We start from the raw sequence: 26,041 nt of genomic DNA, 5'->3' as shown, positions 1-26,041 counted from the left end.
AGGTCATTTTCATGTACCAGGTTTATTCACATTTTGTCTTCAGTTAATATTCATAGGAATGGGTGCCAATGAACAACTAGCAGGTATTCAAAACAGAGCTAAATTCAAGTAAGCTGTAATAAAACAATAAATGCGCAATTTATGAAATTTTTAAATTATGAATTAATTTTGATATTGTATATGGTTTAGTTAATATTTTGAAGACTAAATGCACAAGGCATAATATGTTATGGGTTGAAATTAACTATATAATACTGGTGTAAATACGCCGTAGTTTACCCATAAATTCAACTACATGAGTAGTGTAAAGGCATCGTTTTATTATATCTCATATTGTGGCTACCTTCACGATGAGATATCAGGTATTGCACTACTTCGAATAAATAATGCTTCTCTAGTAGAAGAGACTACTGTTATTTATTCTCAGTGGGCACCACCACCCAGATGCGTTTTGGAGCTTGTTGGCTCACTCAACGGTGGGCAGGCAGGTACCCTCATAATGCAGACATGTCATCACGGTTGCATCACATGCCATCATGGTGTTTGCATTATCGGGTACCTGCCCACCCACCCACCGATAGGTGAGCCAACAAGCTCCGAAACACATCTGGGTGGTGGTGCCCACTGAGAATAAATAACAGTAGTCTCCTCTACTGGTGCACTATAACCTTGCTGTTTTCGTGCGACAAAAATCAAAATAAATCTCCTCTACCAGGGAACCGTTATTTATTCAAAGTAGTGCAATACCCGGTATCTTGTTGTATAGGTAGCCACAATATGAGATATAATCAAACAATGCCTTTACACTACTTATGTAGTTAAATTTATGGGTAAACTATGGTGTATTTACACCGATATTATATAGTTAAAGATTAGTTAATTATTATATAGTTAAAGATTAGTTAATTATTATATAGTTAAAGATTAGTTAATTATTATATAGTTAAAGATTAGTTAATTATTATATAGTTAAAGATATAGATAGTTTAGTTAAAGATTCCATTTGCTCTGCTGAGCTCAAGATGCATAAAAGTTTTTCTTTTTATGTAAAGTTAACAGGCACTTTTCAGAAAAACCATATAATTTGAAAATAACTTATAACATCAAATTTGTAATGAAACTTTTTCATCAACAGTTTCTAATGCCGAATACACAGTAACAATCAGAGTTCACTGAAATATTTTGTATGCTTCAGTTATATGCTTCAGTTCACCGATATATATACTAAAGAATGCTATCAAAGGCATTCTTTAGTATATATCGGTGCATTATTTTCCCCTCCCCCCCCAAAGATTACATCTGCAAAGATATATTTAGAAGTATTGATGCAGAACACTGTGTTGTCGTGTGTTTTCTAGTGAGCAACTGAAAATTTAGTAATTAGTATTAATAGTGGGAAATGATACAAGAAAACAAATTTATATAGCATAAACTAAAAAAACCCATTTCCCACATTACCTATCTGACCCCCTAAGTTCCTCCTTAAATTTGTTCAAACTACCCATTTATACAGATGGAAGTTTGTGAAGAATATCCATTAATCACAACCCTCTGCCTTCTGCCCTGCAGCAATTCACATTAGAATCTTACCAGTAATCCCAACCTATTCAAGCTTATACAGTAACCTCTCACGAGGACTTGGTCCTCGTGAGAGGTTACTATATAAAGTTTTGCTAAAATTCAAATAAACTAATGTCGAAATTATTCCCTAAATCCAGCTCATGTAGTCTACAAGTTAGTTAAGCATGATTTACCCTTAACAAAGGCATGGTGTGTGTGTGTGTACTTCAAAATGCCATATCTATCTAAATGTCATTGGACTGCACTCTTGATCACTGCCTCTAAGAATTTTCCATCACTGAAATCAGACTAACTAGTTGGTAGTTACCAAATTTACTCTTAGAACCGCTTTTATGCATTGGCGATACAATGGCACTTTCCCAATCCAAAGGAATCTCCTCTGAGTCCAGAGATGCCCTCATAATTAACCTCAATGGTTCAATACACTCCCTCAAAACCATAGGGTATATGCCATTAACTCCAGGAACCTTACTTGCCTTTATACTCAAGTTTTTCCAATAAACAATCATTTTGTAATTACATCACTAATTTCATATGACAACATCTTCTCAGCATGAAGGGTCTTTCATCAGTAAGGACCAATGCAAAGTACCTGTTCAGTTCATCCGCAACATCAGCTGGGTTATCTAAGACCTACCCACACCCAGTGCACAAGGGTTTGTTCTGATTAGCTTTCTTCTTTGCTGTATTCATGTACATAAAAAATTCCTTGTCCCCCATTCTTTGCTCTCTTTGCCAGTGCTTTCTTGTATGCAGCACTGGCCTCCCTGACCTTATTTGTGGTACTATTACAGATCAACTTGTACCTGTTGTAGGCTTCAGTACTTTTCATCGCTCTGTAATTGACCTATACTATCTTTTTTCAGCTCTATTTGACCAGCCAGCTCTGCAGTCATCCATTTTGGCATCCTCCTGCAATAATTTCTTGAAGTTATGTATGCATTCGTGGCTTCTGTGATTTTTGCTTTAAAAGTATTCCATAATTCAAATGTATTCTCCATTCCTCAACAATCCACCCAGTTCACAGATGCCATATGGTGTCAAACTGTCAAAGTCCCCTCTTCTAAAGTTAAAACCTGTGCCTTTAACTACTGCAACATTTTTATTCATCTTCCACGTGACTTCCTGACAATGGTTCCTGTACTTTTAGCCCCGTGACATCATCTGAATCGTTAGTAATGATGATGCAAGAATATTCTAACCCCTAGTACTTTCTCTAAAATACTGGTACAAATAATAATCATCTGGTTTATTTAGAAAGGTTTATCCCCATTGTGATTTTCCCCTCCCACTTATTCCAATCAATCTGGGGCAGTTAAAGTCACCCACAATAAGACATTCATGCTTGCTTGCCCATTCGATCTGCATGTAAAGACTCTCATCATATTCTTCACAATCTTCTGGTCTTTGGATTGCTCCCACTCTCATTATTCCTTTGCTTCCGGCTAACTCACACCACACAGATTCTATGCTGGCAGATGTAACTTCAGACGCAGAAAAAGCTCTTTTTTTGTAGTCAGCCTACTTTTGATAAGAAGCATGACCATTTCACCCCTTCTATCTTTCCCAAATAAATTACACATACTGTAGTGGAACCCATCACCAATTTCCTGGTGGCACCATGTTTCTGTTAACGCTTTTATATCGGCATTAGTTGTCCTAACCAAGAGTTCAAATTCGGCCATTTTATTGACAATACTCCTGACATTACTGCAGACACAGTTGAGACTAAGCAATCTATAGTTTACTACCCTGGCACACTCCTTGAAGTTATTTAGGTTTGTATCCCAAGCTATATCTTCCCTCTCATTTGAAACATTGCTTTCCTCATATCAGCAACTTATATCTTATCAGCACTGGCTGTTGTGGCAACAAACAAAAATTCATGAGCTGAATGCATGCATTACTTTGACTCATATCATCAAACAGTTGTGGATCTAAATTACCCTCCCCCTAACTAGCAGTTTCTGCTGAACCCTTAGGGTATTCAAAATGATACTGGCAAAAATTCTTGCACCACCTTTGTTCAAATGAATACCATCTCTACAAAACAGATTCATACTATCTACAAATGTGGGAAATGCTAATAAAAATTACCCTCCTCGAGACTTGCAGATTCCCTCAAGTCTCAAGGTAATCTACAAGGCTTTCAGCATGTAATCCCTCCTATCATGTTTGGAGACAGAATTGCAATACATACATAGTCTGACCTAACTTTCAGCATTTTTTCAGCACAGTCCTATATTTCTCCAAGGGATGGTCAGGTCATGTACATTTAATATCATTAGCCCCCACATGAATAATAATTCCCTTTATCTTTCTTAAAATCTGACAATCTGTTGGTACCATTATCAATTGTTGCTCCTGGTAAATGCACTCTGGTTCTAGACTACCTATCTTTATTACAAAAATGTCTCTCTGACAATAGAGTCCCCAATAAAACTTGATCACCTTTGCAAAATTTAAATTTTGCAAAGAGTACAAAATTAAAATTTAGAATATATTACAGAATTTATGTTAACAAAATATCCCAGAAATTAAACTTTTCACAAAATTTGAATCACTAAAGAAGTTAAATTTAAGCTACAGAATGAAAGTTATGAAATTCCTGCCACAATATTGATAATAGAGGCTATCTGAATATTACGCTATAGCTTTCCAAATACTGGATCAAATATTGTACTCTTCCTTATAATTTTGAAAAAAACATGCAAAAATTTGGTAATTATTCAAATAATTATTGGATAATAATTGGATAATGATTTTTCCAAACTATTGGACAATGATTTTTCCAGTGTAATCTCAAATAGAGAACCTTCCAGAAATTAAGAGAATGCACAGTGTGCAAAAGTAAGATGTGTTAGAATTAGTGCTGGGCTGGACATATAAGGGATGAGCAAACAATGTGGGTTGTTTTTTTTCCCTTCTTTTGGCTGATACTTTATAAGCTTGTTTCGTTGAATTATTTTGATAATAGTACTTGCTAGGAAGTACTGTTCTCAGTGCTCTTTTTTAGTTTGTGCAATATAAACCATCATCATATTTTGAATGTAATATGTATATAGTGACCATAACTGTTCCCAGCATGAAAATATATGTGAAAAAATGATTTTTTTTTTTTTTTTTTTTTTTTTTACCTTTCTGTGATTAATAGAAGTGAAAAGTAAATATAGTTATCTCCTCATCAATTAATTACTAAGATTATAACTTTATTGAATGCTTAATAAAACTACAGGTTTAGGTTCTCTAAACTTAATTATATAATATTTGTTACAACTGTATAATATTTGTTACTCTCCTCCTGTATACTTTTTTAATTCTCTTTTCTCTCTAGATATATGTATCTCTTCACAAGCGACATCACATTCACAAGTCTTACATAACATGTAAATGTTGTGCAAGACTCATGTTATGTAAGACTCGTCCATGCAAGCTTTACGTGTAAAGCTTGCATGGACTTCTAAAACTAATAATTTTAGAAATAAAACATAAAAATGAAATTTACAAATTTATAAATCAACAAATTTATTATTTATAAACTTAATCAGCATTTAATCAACAAATTTATTATTTACAAATTTAGTCAACAAATTTATAATTTACATACAAAATGTATAGAAAAAGAAATAAAAATTGCCAGATTTCTAGTTTTCTGATTTTAATGAAATCTGGATGGCTCAACAAATATTTTTAAAAGGACCAAATATAAAATTTTATGAAAATCCATCCAATGGAGTCAAGCTGTTACGTGCAGAGAGATGGATGGAAATGGTGAAGGCAATAGGAGCATATGCATATATATACATGCAAATGTGCAGAAAATTTAATTATATTTTATATCAATTATATCAATAAAAGTAATAAAAAGAAATCAGAATGAAAACAAGGCTGATATGATAAAAAATTTGGTGACACACTTCCAAGATGAACGTTAGAAAGCTTGGGGTTATCAAGTCTGATAAAATTAAAGGTCCTCTACTCTGGTTTTATAATGATCAATTATAAAACCAGAGTAGAGGATCATATGATATCATTTAAAACCTGTATATTTTCCAAACCTGTATATCATTGGAAAAATATATTTCTTTCCTAATTTCTTTAGCTGCATACTTACTACATGATTTTGGTGAAGATATTTTCCCCTCTCCTAATGTCAAAGTATCTCGAACATGAACTGGTGATGACATATATTTAAGACAATTAGGCTTATATGTAGGAACTGAGCCTAGAACTATTCTTGTAGTTTATAAGGAAGCAGTTACATCCTCTCAACCTTTTTCATCAAAAACACTAGTTCCCCCCCCCCCTAATTCTTTCATGAGGCATAAAATAAAATTCACAGACCTTAAATTTCATACAAAAAGTTTTGATTAAAACAACTGCTGCTTATTATGTGTAGTTCATTAGTATTAGTACTGGCAACATGACCCATGCAAAGAGAGATAGTACCATCAAGAGGGTTTATTCAAAATATCCATCTTCACAACACCAGGCGAAAGTTTGTTCTAACAACCAAATGCTCTTTGGCTCAATGCAAATTTCTGCATAAATCTAAATTGCAACCATTCCTTTCCAGTTTAAATTTGTCCCTTACGTTTTCATCTCAGAAAAGATATATACATCATCAATATTTAGTTTAACTCTTTTAAAGCTTTATATACTTCACTAAGGTCACTATGCACATGCCTAGTTTCTAGAGACTGCAATTTACAGAATCCACTTTTTTGGTAAGAATATTCTTTTGTGCCCCCAACTAATCTCATTGTTCTTCTCTGTACACTTTCCAACAGATCTGTCCATCCTAAAATTTCCAAACCTGTATGCAATATGCCAGATGTGGCCTAACCAAAAGCACCAATTTTTTTGAAATTTTGCTTCAGGTTTTAAATTTAATTTTTTTTTATTTATTATTTTAAACTGTTTCATTGTTTTAATTTACAATGAAACAGTTTTATTTTATAAAGCTGTAAGATTCTGTCACTGTTTTACTTCCTATACAAATTAATATTAAATTATTCATTTAATTTTAAGTGGTACATTATATTTCTTCTGTTGTAAGAATCAATCATTCTTTTACTTGATATACAGATTAAAATTAACAAATACACTATATTTGTTACCTAAATCTATCAGAAAATATTCTGATAAATGTTAGAAGATAGTATTATAAGTACAGTATTCTTTTTTTAAAAAAATCCATATGCAAAGAGTATAACAAGTTGAGCTATCTGGCATACTGCTTGCCAGGATAGGTCAACTTGCTATAAATTTAATTTGGTCCACTTTTCATCTAGATTCAGGTTAAGCAACAAATTACAACAAAAGATCAAGTTAATGGACAATTATTTCAGACATATCCTGATAAAAAGAATAAATCTCTGTTCAAATTTCCCGAATCAAACATATTCCATGATAATTTTTGTGTTCACATGTTCATTTCATTTTTTTAAAAAATTTAATATGTAAGCTACACTTTCCTGGTTGATATTCCTGTAAATTCACAACTTTTACCTCATTAAATTATACAATAATACACAGAAATTACTATAGTCAATCAATGGCAAAAAATGGAGACCAAGTATATCCAACGTCTTCACTTCTAACCTACTGCTCACTTTTTTTTTCCCCCCTATCTGATCTATGATATCAAAATCTTAATAAACACACAAAAGCACACTATGCATTTTGCTACTACCCACCTCACCTGTCCATACCACTTCAAGAATATGTCTAGTTCTTCTTTTAATTTATTCAAACCATCCTTCCTCAATTTCAATTTATATCCTCCTCAAGTGTGTAACTGCAGGAGGAAGAATGCCATAAATACTGAGTTTACTCAATCCATTCAGAGCCTTAAACACCTCAATGAGATCTCCTCGCAGGTGCCTAATTTCCAAAAACTGCAATTGGTTAACAGCACTGTTTTGTTTCTTTCACAAACCTTGTTGTCCCTCTCTGCACCAGTTCCAGCAGATCTACATCCTTCCCAAAAAAGGTCAAGGGGTATTCCTGATGCTGACAGTGGGCTTTGGTCAAACTTCTACTGCAGTGGTGTCCAACCTTTTCCTGTACAGGAGCCATATTCAAAAAAATTCAAAGTTAGATTTCTTTCACGGGCTGCACTGAGTGATCTGGGAAAAATTAGTGTGTTGCATTTTCCATATCTTGTTACATGTAAAGTAAAATTGAAGATATTCGAAAATTTTATTAAGTACAATACACAATTGCATTTGCTGAATGAACATTTAATGAGAACATTTTTTTGATAATTAACAAAATTTAAAATGCTGTTTTAGTTCACTTTCTGTGTGGGTCATAGGTTGGAGACCACTGTGAACTAACTGTAAGTGCCCTGTTCAAGAATTAGGAGAGAGTAATTTTCTTTTACCCTTTCACCCACATTTTACTTATTTTTTTATATACTTGAATAATAAATTTATGCTTAATAAACTGTGTGTTAATATAATTAATTTGTTGTTCTTATTCCAAAAACATTACGACTAAAATAATAATATCAGGAAAAAAAATTTTTAACGTACTTTTCATATCCTTTTTCAATTTTTCCTAATAGCAAAGAATAAGTACTGGCACCTATTTTTTTACAAAAATAAGCACTGCTGCTACCCACAGGCAATACCTTGCATTTGTCAATGTTAAACTTTAATTCCATTTCTCAGCCTGCTGGCCTAATTTTTCTAGATCCTGCTACAGTAGCTTACCTTGATTATTGTCATTAACCACCCTACCAACCTTTGTTTCATCTGCAAACTTAGACATTAAGCCTGATATACCTTCATCAATATCATTAACAAATATTGAAGGCAACAATGGACCCAGCACTGTATACTGGGGCACTCCAATTAATAGTATCAGTCCACAAAAAGCAGTGCTCACTGATAACCCCTCTGCCTTCTCTAACTAAACCATTCCTTTATTGAAAGCAGTAACTTTCCCCACTTTGTACAGAAGTCTTCTATGTTTAACAGTATCAAAATTGTCCTTAAATCCAAATATATGATAGCAAAATTATTTTCCATCCAGTTCCTTGGTCACTGCATCATAGTAACCAATCGATACTATGATGCAGTAAATTATATTAAAGGAGGTAGCAAATAATATATTCTTTGATACCTCCCATAATATAATTGGATAGATCCAATCAGCCCCAGGCACCTATTTTATGCTAAGCTTCAACAATTGACTTTCAGTTATCACAATCATTTTGCTCCCCCATTAGAGTTTGATAAAATTGTAGCATCCCCTTCCTTAAAGAATTCATGTATGAATGTAGATTCAAAATACCTATTCAGTTTGTCAGCAACCAGTGCAGGATCATCAATAGTTAACACAGGGACATCAAGTGGTTCAATGTGATTCAACCCTTTCCTTCTAATGTTAATAGAAGTAAAGAAGTATTTGGTGCTTTTCTTGGCATTCTTGACAGAGATTTCTCATAATCTGCCTCAGCTTGGCTAACCTCCTTTATGACTTGATTACAGACTAGCTTATATCTACAAGGGGCATTCAATAAATGATCTACTTACCTATGGAAAAAATTGGAAAAAATAAGATAGGGGAAAAAATCCCCTCAACTTCAATACACTTGTTCTATTTTGTTAGCAATGAGAAAATACCTGACAAATAAAATTCTTTCTCCTCTCCATCAAAGAATGCAGAAACAGCAGACTTCATTTCATTATCATCGGCAAGGCAATGTCCACATGTTTTTTTTTTTTTTTTTTTTTTGAGGTGTCAAAACAGGAAATAGTCACTGGGAGCCAGATCCGGCCTGCAAGGTGGATGGGTGAGTTCTGTAGGGTCACAGTTTCTCAAAGCAGCAGCAGCAGCATGTGACCTGTGCATTGTCCTGAAGAATGCAGCACACCTCTGGAAAGTTTTCAATGGCATTTTTGCTTTATGACATCTCTTGGGTTGTACAGTAGGGATGCACGTGACCCCCCAGTGATTGTCTGCTTCTGTTCCAAGTAGTGAATTTACAAAATTCCCTCAGCATCTCAAAAAATGGTGGCCATAATCTTGCCAGCTGAAGGTTTAGCATTAGCATTAGTAGAGGCATTTGATGCAAGAAAGCAAGCTTATGCAGCATCAGCCAAAAAAAAAAAAAAAAAAAAAAACCCACCTCCACTTCACCCCTCTGTTCGTTCAAAATACCTGTCCAGCTGAGCCTTAAACTTATTTAGGCTATCAACCTCCACCACAAGGGATGGAAGTCTGTTCCACCAACCAACCACCCGCTGGCTAAAGGCAAATTTCCGCACGTCTATCCTACATCTGTCTTTCCTCAATTTGAATTTATGCCCTCTCAGGTGATTTTTCTGAGCTAGAGGAAGAATCCCATCAGCATTGAGCATGCTTAAACCATTCAAGGCTTTATACACCTCTATCAGATCATCTCGCTGGTGCCTAGTCTCCAGACACTGTAATTTGCAAAACTTAAGCCTTTCTTCGTAAGAGCACCCCTTTGTTCCATTCACTAATCTTGTTGCCCTTCTCTGTACTCGTTCCAGCAGCTCTACACTTCTTGAAATGAGGCCTCCAGACCTGTATACAGTACTCTAGGTGTGGCCTGACCATTGCCTTATACAATGGAATAATCACCTCCTTATCCCTGCTGGAAAAATTCCTGTATATCATTGACAATACTCCATGAGCTACTCTTGCAGCCCGTCTGCACTGCTCAGAGAACTTCATATCCGCCTGTACAACCACCCCCAAGTCCCTTTCATTCTCTACCACTGTCAGTGTAATACCACAGAGTTGATACATTGCTCTGGGGTTGCTGTTTCCCATGTGTAGTACTTTACATTTGTCAATGTTAAACTTCATTTGCCACCTCTCAGCCCATCTGCTCAACCTTTCCAGATCCTGTTGCAGCAGCATAGTGTCAGTAGTGTCCTTGACAACCCTGCCAACCTTTGTATCGTCTGCAAACTTGGACATTAAGCTTGATATACCATCATCAATATCATTTATAAATACAGAAAACAATAATGGACCCAACACTGAGCCCTGAGGGACTCCACTAATAACATTAGTCCACGATGAGCAGTGTCCATTGATTACCACTCTCTGTCTTCTCCCCTCAACCACCCCTTTATCCATAGCAGCAATTTGCCTCCAATGTCACACTGCTCCAATTTGTGTAGCAGTCTTCCAGGTGCAACAGTATCAAAAGCCTTTCTAAGATACAAGTATATAATATCAAAGTTATTCCCTGCATCCAGTTCTTTTGTGACTGCATCATAGTATCCAATCAAGTTGGTCAGGAAGACTTCCCCTTAACAAAACCATGCTGTGTCTGAGCTATAACTGAAGTCTTGTCTAAATGATCCTGCAGTGCTTCTTTAACCAGTGCCTCCATTAATTTTCCTGGAACAGAAGTTAAGCTCACAGGTCTATAATTACTTGTGTCAGCCTTTGATCCTCCTTTGTGAATTGGGATCACATTTGCACATTTCCAGTCTATGGGTACCTCCCCTGAGTCCAAGGAAGCTCTCATAATTATGGCTAAGGGTTTGCTTACTTCCTTTGCGTGTCCAAAATTTTTTGGTTGGAGGAGAACCCTTGTGCTTCCATTGCATTGATTCTTGTTTTGTCTCAGGATCCCGCTGATGAACCCATATTTCATCACCCATAACAATTCTGGAGATGAAAGTGTCAGGATCCCTCCTATAACGCTCTAAATTCTCATAACACTATACCTTGAATTGTTTCTGCACATGGATCAGAAATCTGGGGACCCACCTTGCACTGACCTTACTCTTCCCCAAATGTTCATGGAGGATGATTATAATCGTTCCCTCAGATATGTCACATTTCCTAGAGATTTGGGACACCCTTAAAAATCTGTCATTCAGCACAAGGGTTTCCACAGCTTGCCACATTTCTGGAGTGACAACTGTCAGAGGCCTTCCTGGAAGTGGATCATCTTCGATGGACTCTACCCCACTTGAATTGTTTTGACCAAAATTTCACCTGGTACTCTGATGGTGCACTGCTGCCATATACAGTCACCAACTTTTCACGAATGACTTTCAGCCCATTTCCTTCTTTAGTGAGAAACTTGATGACTAAACAATGCTCCAATTACAGCAAATCCATAATTTGATACAGGTGTCTTCCTTCTTTCTGTTACAGCAGCACAACCTAAAAATATAGCAGGATCAAAATTAGTATGATTCAAGTTGAGGTACGTAGGAACATGATAAATCATGAATCACTGAAATATAACTATGGGAAGTACCTTAGGTAGATAATTTATTGAACATCTCTTGTACCATCAGATCAGTTTACATCTACCACCTTATAACAAGTAAGTAAAAATATAACAATGCTGAAAATAATAAATTAGGATGTGAGAAATTTTGATACAAATTTCTCTACATTATTTCTTTTTGTTACTCAAAATAGGTGCCATTAGAATTAAGAATAAAAAGTATGAAATGCACCATTTCAACTATTCTTAGCATTTTATCCCCAATAAAACTGAAATGGTATACCATTTGGGTTTGGAAGAGAGTGGGAATTACAGAAGCCAATTCAGCAAAACAGTGCCCATGTAAGTATCTAGAGAAAAGGCATGCAACAGAAACAGAATGTCTATAAGACATAGAGGGGAGAGACTCTGTAAGAGATGGCTCATTAACTAACCAGATTTCCCTCTTTTAAATGGAGTCAACAGCCCGAGAGAGGTGATGGGGTTGATTGTCCCACATGCAGGAAAATATTCCATGGTACGGCAGATTTAAGATTTGTACAGAGTGAGTAGCTGTTTAGAAGAAAAGTAATACAAAGAGCAAAAGAGAAAACCCAGTATTTTCAGATGCAGAGGAAGCAATATTTAAGATATGTTTATGCCAAGAAAGATTAGAAATCGGGATAATCCACAAAAGAGATATATGACCTTGTCTATAAATCTGAGTGTTGACAAAGTTAAGTATAGGTGCAGACGAATCTTTTTTGTGAGATATAAGATAGCTGACTTTTAGAAGGATTAAAATTAACTGTTATCTTTGCCTCCATGAAGAATTACCTAGAGATTAGAATTTAAGGAATTGTTAATGATATTCAAGAAGGTGAAGTTGTTTATGCAGGGCAAGGTTTCTCAAACTGGAAGGTGAAATGCAATATGCTAAACTATGGATAGCATTTCCAGCCACAGAAAAGGTCACATACAGAGGAAAAGAATAAGAGAAAGAACTGGATCTAGGGGAAACACTAGCATTAGTCGAGAAGTTAGAAGACAGAGATCCATCTATAATTACCCACAGAGGGGAAACTGGATACTCAATTGCAAAAAGGAGTAGACAAATCCATCTTTTGGACTGTCGAATTATCGACAATCCAAAAGATGGTAGCTTGTTTAAAAGAGCTTCAGCCAAAACATGATCAAAAGCCTTACAAATGTCAAGAGCAACTTCCTGAGTTTAACCAACTTGTTCCACTGACTTTCTCCATCGTAGGCAAATATATCACTGAAGGATCAACACTGACAGTATTCACATTAGCAATCATTGATCAAATGGAAGGTTTTGAGATAATTTAGGAGTTGGTTGTTAATGGACTTCTCAATTAATTTGGGAGAAGAAAGAGGTAAATTAAAGGGACAATAACTAAATGGGTGGGATTTGTTACCTTTTTTTAGGAACTGGCTGGAAATGAGCAAATTTCCAGAAAGAAGAAGGAAAAAGATTATTGGAATAAGAATGTATAAAAAGGTGACACAAATAGGAGAAGGCTGAAGAGCACAAGTTTTGAGAACAAGTGGAAAAATACCATCAGGACCTAGGGGTCTCTTGGCATCAAACGGGGATGCATTTGCACTTCTCCAGTCCATAGGGCCCTCCGCTGAATACAGGCAATCCCCGACTTACATAATACTTATGTAAATTGTACTCGACTTACGTAAATTCGACTTTACGTAAGTTTTTGCTGGCCGGTGCAAACTGAAACATGCAAACTTATTTTGCATCATGTAGGAATAAATGCAGGTGTTGTGAACCCAATAACATTTTTTTTTTTTTTTTTTGGTAATTCGTTCCAAGATATCAGAAGTTGAAATTTTCACTACATAACTGAGCTATTTAACTTTCTAAATGGTAATTTTTATACTGGAAATTGTATTCGTTTTATATAAATTTATGTCAAATAACCATAACAAAAATGACTTAACTAAAGGATGCAAAAACAAACCATGTGGCCAACACATTTACTAACGCATAATGCTGCTATTGGCTGAGAGGAAGGGTTATGTGGTCCAGCTGGAGAATCACTAACTTTCACGGTATCATATGTTCGGTTATAAAAATCAATTTTGAACGCCTTTGTGATATTTTTCTAAAGCACATTTCTGGAGGTCACGAACATGAAACAATAAAAACAATTTGCACTTTCCGGTTTATTGCGCTTTTTTGTTAGTGCAATCTATTATAAATAGGTAGTAAACTCAATCTTATTGCATTTGCGATAATACCGATAAGTGTAATTCTGGGGGTTTTTATGTTACGGTATTATAGTGAAATGAGTTCCTCTTCACTGAAATCTTCAATCATATAAAAAAACATAAATAAATTTTCAGTATCTTCTCTTCATTCCTATTTACTTATTACAATGATGAAGGGAAAGAGAAAAACAGAAAGTGCAAGTGGTGGCAGTTCTAGAAAACAAAACAAAATTGATATAGAAATGAAGATGAAATGATTAAGAAATAAGAAGCAGGACAAAGTTTGTTACCTATTGCATGGGAATTAGGTCTCCCTGCCTCAACAGCGAATATTATTTTAAAGGATAGTGCGTGAATAAAAGAACATGTTAGAGGATCAACGCATTTAAGATCAACAGTGATCACAAAACAGCATTCAGGTGCAATATCGAAGATGGTAAAGCTTTTAATAATTTGGATGGAAAATCGGATTCAGAAACAAGTGTCCCTGAGTCTAATAGCCATTCAAGCTGTTGTTATTTGGTTTTTAGGAGCATTAACAACTAAGGCCATATTGTTCTGAGGATATGTGGTGGTCATTCCCTGACCTTTCCATCCTCCTTATTTGGTGTTCACGGGCTCGAACCCCAGTCTAATCAAGAAGCGTGTGCTGCGCACTGCTGCCTCTGCCGACCTAGCTACGGAGGCGCCGGCCATTCAAGCAAAAGCAAGAAGTATTTATGAAGATATTAAGGATAAGTACAGCAAACCCAAGCCAAGTTTGTGACAAGCAACGGGTGGTTTAACAGGTTGAAGCATCATGTTGGTTTCCACAATATTAAAGTAAAATTTTTGTAATTGCACTTGTAATTTTGTACACTTTTGAAATTTTTCCATGAGATAAAAAAATTGAATAAATAATTCTGCGTATCAGCTTCAGCATCCAAAGCAGCTGGGTTCACGCAACTAAAAATAGTAAACCAGCAGGAGTTGCAAACATTAAAATCAAAATGGCAAATTAATTCCCTGTAAGCAAATTTGGACTGGAGAAAGCTGAGTTTCAAAAAAAGGAAGCCAAAAAATTCCAAGGAATTTCAGGAGTAGGGAGAACAACAGAAGCAACAGATGAATTTTACGGAATGGAGCAGAGAGATTTCAGGCCAGAGAAGATCGAAAAGAGGAGATTCCAAATTACTAAGTGTCTAACAGGGAATATCAGAGCAGACGTATGCACAAGGACCAGCTTTGAAGCAAAAGGTAATTGGAATTCTATCAGAAAAGTAAATTGGGCTTGGCAGATTCAAACACTTCCTAGTTCATTTCACAAATATACACAGTCTCAATTCTAATCTCAACGATGTCCATTTCCGCTTGCAGTCTGCCAAAGTCCAAGTACTTTTCCTGACAGAATCTCAGTTATCGATTGATTCAACTACTTCTCATCTCAGTTGCCCAAATTATTCGCTGTATGATTCCTTTCGCCTCAGAGTGGTACTTGTGCATGTCCGTACCGATATTCCCCGTCAGAGACTTGTTAATTTGAAATCTCCCCTTTTTGATCTTCTCTGGCTTAAAATCTCTCTACCTCATTGTGTCAAATTCATCTGTTGTCTCTACCGTTCTCCCAACTCCACTAATCACTTGGAGCTCTTTGACTTCCTCTCTTTGCAACTTGACTTTCTCCAGTCCAACTTTCCTAACAGTGAGGTAATTTTCTTTGGTGATTTTAATGTTCTCAAATCCAGCTAGCTTCTGTTTTCTAGTCACACTGGACCCAGCTGAGGCTTTTGAAATTACTAATGACCTTGCAAAGATTGTTCATTTACCTAAAAGGATACCAGACAATCCTAACCACACAGCCAACACAACACGCTTGATCATTTACTCACAAACAACCCTTCTAAGTATACAGTCGAAGTGAGTGGTCATTTAGTCACCTCAGATCACAACTTAGTGATTGTCCCTTCTCCAATGGAGTCTTTATTTCATGGCAATTCCCAACCTTGTATTGTTTATAATTACAAGAATGCAATATGGGATAACCTGCGAGATTCTTTTCTTCTTTTCCTTGGTCGGATTACTGTTTCAAAACTTCTGACATCAATGTTTGCTCAGATTGTGTCAGTGAAATTATTCTTGTAGGAATGGAATCCTTTATTCTACGCTCCACTTTAAAATCTCATTCTTTATCTAAACCTTGATTTTCCAATAAATGTGTTACGGTTGTTCAAGAGAAGAATGTTGCATATCGTAATTGGCTTGTTTCCAATTCTTCAGTTTCATTTTCTGCCTAAACCAAAGTTTGCAACAATTGTAAAGCAGTAATTAATCAGACCAAACTAGATTTTGAACAGGCTAAGAGTCGAAAAGTTGCTTCTTACCCTAATGGTAGCCGAGCATTCTGGTTTCTCTCCAAAGCTATTGGTCTCAACTTTTGCCCATCTCTGCTCCCATCTCTCTCAAAACCAGATGGTTCTGTTGTCATTTCAGCCAAGGATAAAGCTGACCTGCTAGCATCCCATTTTTCTTCCAACTCATATATTAATTATCTTGGTAAAACATTTCCCACCATTCAATGGGAAATGTTTTACCAAGATACCACACGCTCTATTCAATACCTCCTGTGGTCTTCCGTCAAAAGGATGTTAGAAGGACTTTGACGAATCTTGATGCTAAGAAAGCTTCAGGTCCTGATGGTATTTCTCTACTTGTTCTCAAAACCTGTGCTCCTGAACTTACTGCTGTTCTTTGCCGCCTTTTTTCACTTTCTTATTCCAAAGGTGTTTTTCCTTCTGTTTGTAAATTTGTTCATATCCAGCCAGTTCCTAAAAAGGGTGACAAATCCCTCCCATACAATTATCATTCCATTGCAAGTACTTCTACGCTTTCTAAAGTAATGGAGAAATCAATTAACCGCCAACTCTTAAACTACCTAGAAACCTTCCGTCTGATCAAAAATTGCCAGTATGGATTCCCTCAGTGTCGATCCACTGGTGATAAATGGGGAAAATAATCCATTTACTGGCTTATGTTACCCATTTATGGGCAAATTCAATGGAAAACTTCGGTGAAACACAAGCAGTTGCTCTTGACATCTCAAAGGCTTTCAATCGTGGCTGGCATAAAGGTCTTCTAAACAAGCTTCCATCTCATGGTTTTTTGTAATTGGTTATCCAGTTTTCTCTCTGATTGCTCACGGAGGGTGATGGTAGATGGCTCTCTGTCTTCTAACTTCTCCACTAATGCTGGTGTCCCCCAAGGTTCAGTTCTTTCTCCCATTCTTTTCCTCTTGTATATTAATGACTTTCTTCCAACATCCATTTACTGTCCAACTTCAAACTCACAGAACCAACTTTTCGTCTTCCTCATTTATTCATGCAACTGCTGTTTTCTGGAACAACCCTCCTTCATACATATTTCCTGAAAATTAGAAGTTCAAGTCTAATGTCAACAAATATCTGCTCTCGTCTTCTCAACCTCCAACTCAAGCACGGTATTGACTGGAAATCCTATCCATAGTTTGCCAATAATAGCACATTGCATTCCACTTTCTATTTTGAGCCCTGTTCAATCCATTTCAACTTCTCGAATATCTGCCACCATTTCCTTAAATGCCGATCTCCAGGTAATTCTCCAGTGGGCAAAGAAAACTCAGTTGATTTCAATCCTTCTAAAACTCAGTCTTGTCTTATATCTCGCAAAAAGGATTCTTCTGCTTCTATGCTTTTTATCTTTGGTGACACTCCAATTTCTAGGCAAAATGATATATCTCTTTTGGGGATTACCCTGATTTCTAATCTCTCTTGGCACAAGCACATTACAAATACTGCTTCCTCTGCTTGGTTTTCTATTTCACTCTTTGCATTACTTTTCTTGCAAACAGCTGTTCACTCTGTACAAATCGCAAATACGCCCTACCATGGAATATTGTTCCCACATCTGGGGCGGTGCCCCCAAAACCTCTCTCAGGCTTCTAGATTCCATTAAGAAGAAGGCAGTTAGGTTAATTAATGACTCCTCTCTAACGGAGTCTCTCCACTCACTGTCTCATAGATGTACTGTTTCTGCTGCATGCCTTTTCTACAGATAGTTCCATGGGCACTGTTCTTCTGAATTGGCTTTTTTAATTCCTGCTCTCTCTCTCTCTTTCAAAACAGTCCGAACACGTGCCGCCACCAGCCAACATCCATTTACTGTCCAACTCCAAACTCACAGAACCAACTTTTCATCTTCCTCGTTTATTCATTCAACTGCCGTTTTCTGACAAAACCTTCCTTCATATGTATTTCCTGAAAATTAGAAGTTCAAGTCTAATTTCAACAAATACCTTCTCTCAACTTCTCAACCTCCAACCCAAGCACGGTACTAAGTATACTATAGGTTCTAATACCTCTCATGTTTGGGGTTTTCATAAAAAAAAAAAAAAGTAGAAATGGACATCACTGAATTTGAACTGAGACGAGACCATGTATATTTGTGAAATGAATGAGAAAGTTTCTGGAAAATTTAGATCTTTTCACAGATTAAGTTTGTTCTCATACAAACAACAAGAATATACCCAGCTACTTGACAAAAATGCCCCCCCCACGCCAAGATACACACTACTAGTTATTATCTATCAGAGAATAGGTTACTCCCTCCAGTTATTATCTATCAGAGAAGAGGCAACAAGATTACACACTAGCTGATATGGACTTCTAGAGTTTCAATCCAGTGGATTATGTAGCGGCTGCTATGCTCTGCTTTGGAGAACTAAAGATGGGTTTAAATGCTTCAAGTGTCTTATAAACAAAGTGGTGGTACTGCACCAATCGACGAGTCAACTATCACCTAGTATAGCCTGATAACACAGAGAGGTGGCATTCCTCTGTGTATGGACACTACATTTCAACTCCCCTTCCCACCCTGATGGTCACCTCCAGTAGACTAGGAGGTGACCACCTTCCTGCAGTATTTCAGGACTTGCACAGGAAAGTTATACCCAGGGCTACTAAACAGTTCCATCAATCATGAAGTTGTCACAGAATGACTGTACAGTATCGACTTCACTGAAATTCAGTCCCTTGACACATGAATGTCATCTGAATATCAGTTCCATCAACATTTCATAGCACACCCCATCAAGTCCTAGCTTGTCATACTGGAGAGAATGTCTGTGACAGGCATCAAGGATGATTAACCAAAATAACCACTTTTATCAACTGTTTTCTATCGCTGCACCCACAAGTGGAATGCCCCTTCCTCAATGAATTTACATGCATATGTAAGCCAGCTAGAATGAGTTTTCCCTCGTGGAAAAAACTCATTCCAAGTGGAGAAAATTTGTATATGTAAATGCTTTTAGATATAATTTTTTTTCCTATCTTGACATTATAGCCAAATAGTATAGCAAGATTATTTGTCAAAAGTAAAATCAAACTTCTGTATAAAATAATTTTTTTAATTTGGAAATTATTTAATACATTTTATAGACTTCGCCCTATGAAGACAAACTTGTCCTGATTGTAAGATTCACATACATTCAATTTACACAAATAAAATTTATATATAGTTTATAAGCAATTCACATAGTTTTACCTTAGTATAATAGTTTTCTAAAGAAGCAACCACAAATTACACAAATTCTTACTTATACTGGGATACCAGGAACCTAACTGAAAATTTTAGTCCCTGTTGTGTTTGCTACTTGTCAAATGGTTAAAAGCAGTTCTACCAAAAAATAAGGGCACCTCTGTAGCCAGGTGGGAAGGAGTAGCAGTGCATAGCACACGCTTCTTGATTAGACTGGGGTTCGAGCCCGTCACCACCAAATACGGAGTATGTGGAAAGGTCAGAGAATGACCACTGCATATCCCGGAGCAATATGGCCTTAGTTGCTAATGCTTCTAAAAACCAAATAACAAACAAACAAACAAAACCAAAAAATAAAATTTGTAATGTACAATATTAAATAATATCAATGGTAGTCATTACCTGCCAATATATGAAAGTCCAAGGTCCTTGTAATTCACCAAATACATTACAAATATTGCTACTTTCAACATTTGATAAATGTGATAACATTGTTTCTGTATCTGATTCTGTACCTCTTAGGGCCTAGAAAATAAATAAAAGGAGCAGTAATTTCATGAAACTATTAATTTTAAAATCTTGGTTTAATTAGCTACAATGATGTTATCATGCAAACTAAGAGAATTAGCTGATCAGGTTAACTTGAGGGATATTTTAAAACTCTACTTTTAAAAAATTAGCTAATTAATGTGCTCTAAGCCTGTCTGTAAATTTCACTTTCTTACTAGAGCAGGGGTCCACTTTTTTATAGCATAGAAAGGCACTGATATCTCAAGCTGTCAGGTTACCATCAAAAGTTGCAATACTAATAAGTAAATACTTCTTTAAAAAAAAAAAAAAAAAAAAAAGTATAATGTTATTTCTCTTTTCAAAAATGTTACTTATATTTACATGGGACAGGTTACATTTACATGACACAAATTGTGATGCAACAGTTAAGATATCAATGCCTTTCATTACATTGTGTCTATTTTAAAAAAACTTACATTATATTACATTATTATATTTTAGCTGTTGTTATTTGGTTTTTAGGGGCATTAGCAACTAAGGCTATATTGCTCCGTGGATATACGGTGGTCATTCCCTGACCTTTCGCATCCTCCGTATTTGGTGGTCATGGGCTTGAACTCCGGTCTAATCAAGAAGCATGTGCTACGCACTGCTGCTCCTGCCCACGGAGGCGCCTATTCTAGGTGCATGGTAATCCTTGCATGTGACAGAACAAAATGAGCTATTACAGAGATTACAGATCTGTAAGCATTAAATTATTTAGCACAGAAAAGTTTTTGACAGACAAACATTTCAGCAGTGAGTTTTCTCCATGTTCATGCAAACATTTGATTTTTCTAAGAGAAAAAAATATCTCGATTGCATATTAACCATGATCTTTACAGTCTACAGAAGTTGAAATTGAATAACAAAAAGAAATACATGGAAATATAATTGTTTATTTATTTGTTTTGGGGTTGTTTATTTACATTTCTCAGTATTCCTACTGAGAAGACCCCCTGAATTTCTCTGAACCCATTACCTCCTTTGCTTTCTGCCTCTTAGCTCACTATACTCATATTTCAGTAATCCTCTAGTTTTACTGCTATACACTTCATATTAATATTCTTCTCAAAGTTTTTTTTTTTTTTTAATTTGTGTCTAAGTGCAATGATCATTTTAATGGAAATGGTTGTTCTTTCTATTTAACAAAAATTTCAGCTCATCAGTTATCAGTAAACATGAAAAGGTTCTTAAAAGTTTCACCTTTAAAGGGTATTTGCTGATGAGCTCATGCTTCAAAATTTACTGATATAATGCAATTTAAAGTATGCAGTTCTTGCTGATGTGCTCCTGCTTCAAAATATGTATAGTATATTTTGCAGTAACATACTTTTTACAATATACAGGCACTCCCTGAATGATGTAAGAGTGCGTTCTGCGGAACTCTACATAAGTCGGAATTTCCCTAAATGCTCATGCAGCACTCACAACTATGCTTGCTGAATTTGATTGTAAATGGAATTATTTATTCAATTTTTTATCTCATGCATAGGAAAAATTACAAAAGTGTACAATTACAAAAATTTCAAAATTATAAAATTATGAAAAAAGAGGGGAAATAAGCATGTGAGCAAGTTTTACCTTTCTAGCACCATTTCCAGAATCAACATCTCCAGCTCATAAGTACATTGCTGCAGAGGTTGAGGGCTGTGGAAATTTAGAAGGGATTTTTCCCAACACATCACAAAATTTCTCTGCTGCTGCAGAATCCGCACTGGTGACTTCACTGCATACTTTAACGTGGAAATCAGCATGATGCTTGAACCTATTAAACCTTGCCATGAACTTGGCTTGTGATTCGCTGTACTTATCATTAATATCTTCATAAATACTTCTTGCCTTTGCTTGAATGGCCATTAGACTCAGGAGCACTCTTTTCTGAATCTGATTTTCCACCCATGTTATTAATAGCTTTTCCATCTTCGATATAGCACCTGAATGCTGTTTTGTGATCACTGCTGATCTTAAATGCATTGATCCTTTACATTTTCTTTTATACGTGCACTGTCCTTTAAAATAGTATTCACTGTTGAAGCAGCGAGACCTAATTCCTGTGCAATGGATGACAAACTTTGTCCTGCTTTGAACTTCTTAATCATTTTCATCTTCACTTCTAAATCAATTTTGTTTCGTTTACTAGCACTGCCACTACTTGCACTTTCCATTGGTCACTTTTCCTTCATCATTATAAGAAGTAAATAGGAATGAAGAGAAGATTCTGAAAATTTATTTATGTTTTTTATATGATTGAAGATTTCAGTGAAGAGGAAATGATTTCACCATAATAACTTAAAAAACCCACACAATTCCAGTTACCGGTATTATCGCAAATTCAATAAAATCGAGTTTACTATTCCCATTTATAATATATTGCACTAACAGAAAAGCCCAATAAACAGGAAACTGGAAATTGTTTTTATTGTTTTATGTTTGTGACCTCCAGAAATGTGCTTTAGAAAAATATCACAAAGGCATTCAAAATTGATTCTTATAACAGAACATATTTAACGATGAAAGTGTTGTGCAATTTCCATTATAAAAATTACCTTTTAGAGAGATAAATAGCTTAGTTATATAGTGAAAATTTCAACTTCTAAGGTCTTGGAAAGAAGTACCAAAAAAAAAAAAAAAAAAAACAATGTGTTATTGGGTTCATGTTACAATATTTTCACAATACCTCCATTTATTCCTACAGTATGCAAATTATGTTCACAGTTTTTTTAAGTTTGCACCAGCCGGAAAAAACTTACGTAAAGTCGAATTTACGTATGTTGAGCATTACATAAGTCGGGGAGTGCCTGTATACATAATGAAAACAATCAATAGGGAAAGTAAACTTCATTGTTTTTAGGAATACCATATGTCCCGGTTTTTCTGAGACAGTCCAGGATTTATGGATTTTATGGATCTCTGTCCCAATGTCCCAACAAAGTTGACACAGGATGTCAAATGTCCCGGTTTTTTTCAAAACGACATTGTTTCTCGAACATTTTCACCTGACACCTAGCAATATTGAGTCATGCTCTATTATACAAGTGTCTCAAAACAAAAGTAGCCGATGCCCGCAGTTAATCTTATAGTGGTGACATAGAATGATCAGTACCGAAATATATCATCATTGTGCTACTTTGTTGTGAAATACCTATAATGATTTGAGTTACAGTTAATCATTGTCTCAGTTTGCATCATCTGCACTGCAGTGTTCACGTCAATTTCTCGGTGTTTTATATTTGGTATATAAATAATTTTATATTTGGTATATATAAATAATTTTATATTTTGAATATAAAAATAATCCTTCTTTAAAATGCCAAAGAGAAAATTCATGTGTAGGCTGTGCAGCATACATTATTCATAATAGTGTAAAAAACTGCAGTCAATGTATTACCTATAGCCGTTCAGGTGATTCTGTGGGAAGTTTTTCAGTATTTTCACCATTTCACAGAGTAGAGAATTTGACATCTTTTTATGATTTTGTGGAAATTGAGTATAAAACTATAGGGCATAGCAAAACATGATGGTTGTCCACTAGAATGTGCTCTGAATCATTTTATTGAACTTGACGATGGACTACAGAGTTATTTCTTGAGTCAGAACAAAATGTCCATATATTTTATATAAATTTTTTAACAACAGGAAACCTTTTGTATTTCTTCTATTTCCGAGAAGTCAGATAAAGATATTTTTTGATGCTATTCAGCAAACTGAATATGAAGAGGTGACAGCTTTGATGTTAAGAAAGAAATAGATTTCCTCACAACAAAGCTTATAATGCAATGAAATAAAATGTTCTTATACAGTGATGTGAAAACTGAACTTAAGTCTTCGTAAAGAAGGTGTGATTACTGAAGAAAATTTTTCAAAATAAATGCTGCAAGTTTTTATAATACTGCACTTCAGTACATTCAAGAATGGATCGTTCATTCGTTTAGTGTATTTGCAAAAATGGAATGGATTTCACCAAAGAAATCCTTTTGTTGGGAAAATTTCACAGAATGTGCCGAGGAAATAAAGATTATCTTACCTAACCTCAGTATAAATGAAGAGTCTCTTTAATGACTACAGTAATGTCAAATTGCATTCAATGGAGAATAAAATGACTGAATGGAATAATACTAATTATAAGACTGCAGGCAGATGGAAGGAAGTATTTGTTCATTTTCAGAAAAAACAAATAACCTGTAATGAAATAAAGTTACTTGTGGGTTTTCGTCTTACTCTACCAGGATCAAATGCCTCAGCAGAATGTATTTTCTCTTTGATGAATTCATTATGGACTGAAGAGAAAAACCAGCATTAGCTGGACACAGTACAGTCAATTTTGATCATTAAAACCCATTATAAAGACGTACCATGTTCAGAGTTTTTTGATGTTATATCCAAAGACCTAAAGCTTTTAGAAAAAGTCCATTCTTCGAATAATATGTCAGAAGTGATGAAAGCAAGAACACATATATAGCAACATGTCATCCATCAACCAAGCAATCATAAGGAGGGAAAGAAGAAGTTGTACAAATTAGTGATTATAGAGTATGGACTGTGAAGGATGAGGAAGGGATTAACCCAATCAAAACTTAAAAAAGAAATAAATACAGTGGTACCTCAGGTCACAAACAAATCGGCCCACGAACACAATTTCCGAACAAATTTGAATCAACCCGCGAACAATGCCTCGGCGCACGAACGCACAAACATGGCTTTGGCGGCATGTTTTCGGCTCGCGAACAGCATCAGTTGTACTCAGGTTTGCGCACTGTGAACCTTATTTGTGGTTGCTTTGTTCTTGATACAAATTTTTTTGGTTTTTGCATTAAATTAACCCTCATTATAGCTCCCAAGAAAGTGAAAAGTGTTAGTGACAGTGGTGTAAAGAAGCCTAAGCGTATTACGGTAGAAACAAAGAAGGAAATAATAACTAAACATGAGAATGGTGTTCGTGTTTCTGATCTCGCCAAGCAGTACGACATGGCTAAATCTACGATCTGTACTATCTTAAAGAACAAAGATGCGCTAAAGACGGCTGATGTGGCTAAAGGAGTGACTATGTTAACGAAGCAAAGGTCTCAAGTGTTAGAAGAAGTAGAAAAATTATTGTTAGTTTGGATTAATGAAAAGCAGCTTGCTGGAGATAGTGTTAGCGAGGCCCTAATATGCGAGAAGGCTTTACTTTTGCATGGTGATTCAGTGGCGAAAATGACGAATACAAGTGATGCTAGCGTTGACAAATTTAGAGCAAGTAGAGGCTGGTTCGAGAAGTTTCGTCGCCAAACTGGAATTCATAGTGTTGTTAGGCTTGGAGAGGCAGCTAGTTCGGACAAAAAAGCAGCAGATGCTTGTGTGGAGGAATTTGCAAACTTTATCAACTCTGAAGGTTACGTACCACATCAAGTTTTTAATTGCGATGAAACGAGGCTTTTTGGAAAAAAATGCCAAGGGCCTACATAACCCAAGAGGAAAAGTCACTGCCTGGCCACAAACCAATGAAGGACAGGCTTACACTTTTATTGTGTGCTAATGCAAGTGGGGATTGTAAGATTAAGCCTCTTTTAGTTTACCACTCTGAAAATCTGCATGCTTTTAAATGCAATAAAGTGCTAAAGGGTAAACTTCCGGTATTCTGGAGAGTGAATAGTAAGGCTTGGGTAACAAGATTACTTTTTATGGAGTGGTTGACTGAAGTTTTTATGCCAACTGTCAAGAAATACCTTGAGGAAAATAATTTGCTCCTTAAGTGTCTGCTGGTTATGGACAATGCTCCTGCCCATCCTCCAAGTATGGAAGAAGACCTTGATGTTGAATACGACTTCATAAAAGTCAGATTTCTGCCTCCTAACACCACTCTTCTCATCCAGCCCATGGACCAGCAAGTAATTTCCAACTTCAAGAAGTTATATA

General features: G+C 35.7%; 1 protein-coding gene across 1 annotated transcript in view; it reads right to left on the bottom strand.

Moving 5' to 3' along the window:
* LOC150078521 (asparagine synthetase domain-containing protein 1) overlaps positions 1-26,041 on the bottom strand; it is a 377,978-nt gene that overhangs the window by 295,732 nt on the left and 56,205 nt on the right. Inside the window, exon 4 of the mRNA XM_090384591.1 lies at positions 19,997-20,119. Within this exon, the coding sequence (XP_090240717.1) occupies positions 19,997-20,119 (123 nt within the window). The remainder of the gene's footprint in view (positions 1-19,996; positions 20,120-26,041) is intronic.

The sequence above is a fragment of the Mastigoproctus giganteus genome, chromosome 11 (genome assembly GCF_048544385.1).
Source record: "Mastigoproctus giganteus isolate SK-2022 chromosome 11, ASM4854438v1, whole genome shotgun sequence".
NCBI lineage: Eukaryota > Metazoa > Arthropoda > Arachnida > Uropygi > Thelyphonidae > Mastigoproctus > Mastigoproctus giganteus.
The sequence above is the reverse complement of the archived record's forward strand: the minus strand, read 5'-3'. Positions and strand labels throughout refer to the sequence as shown.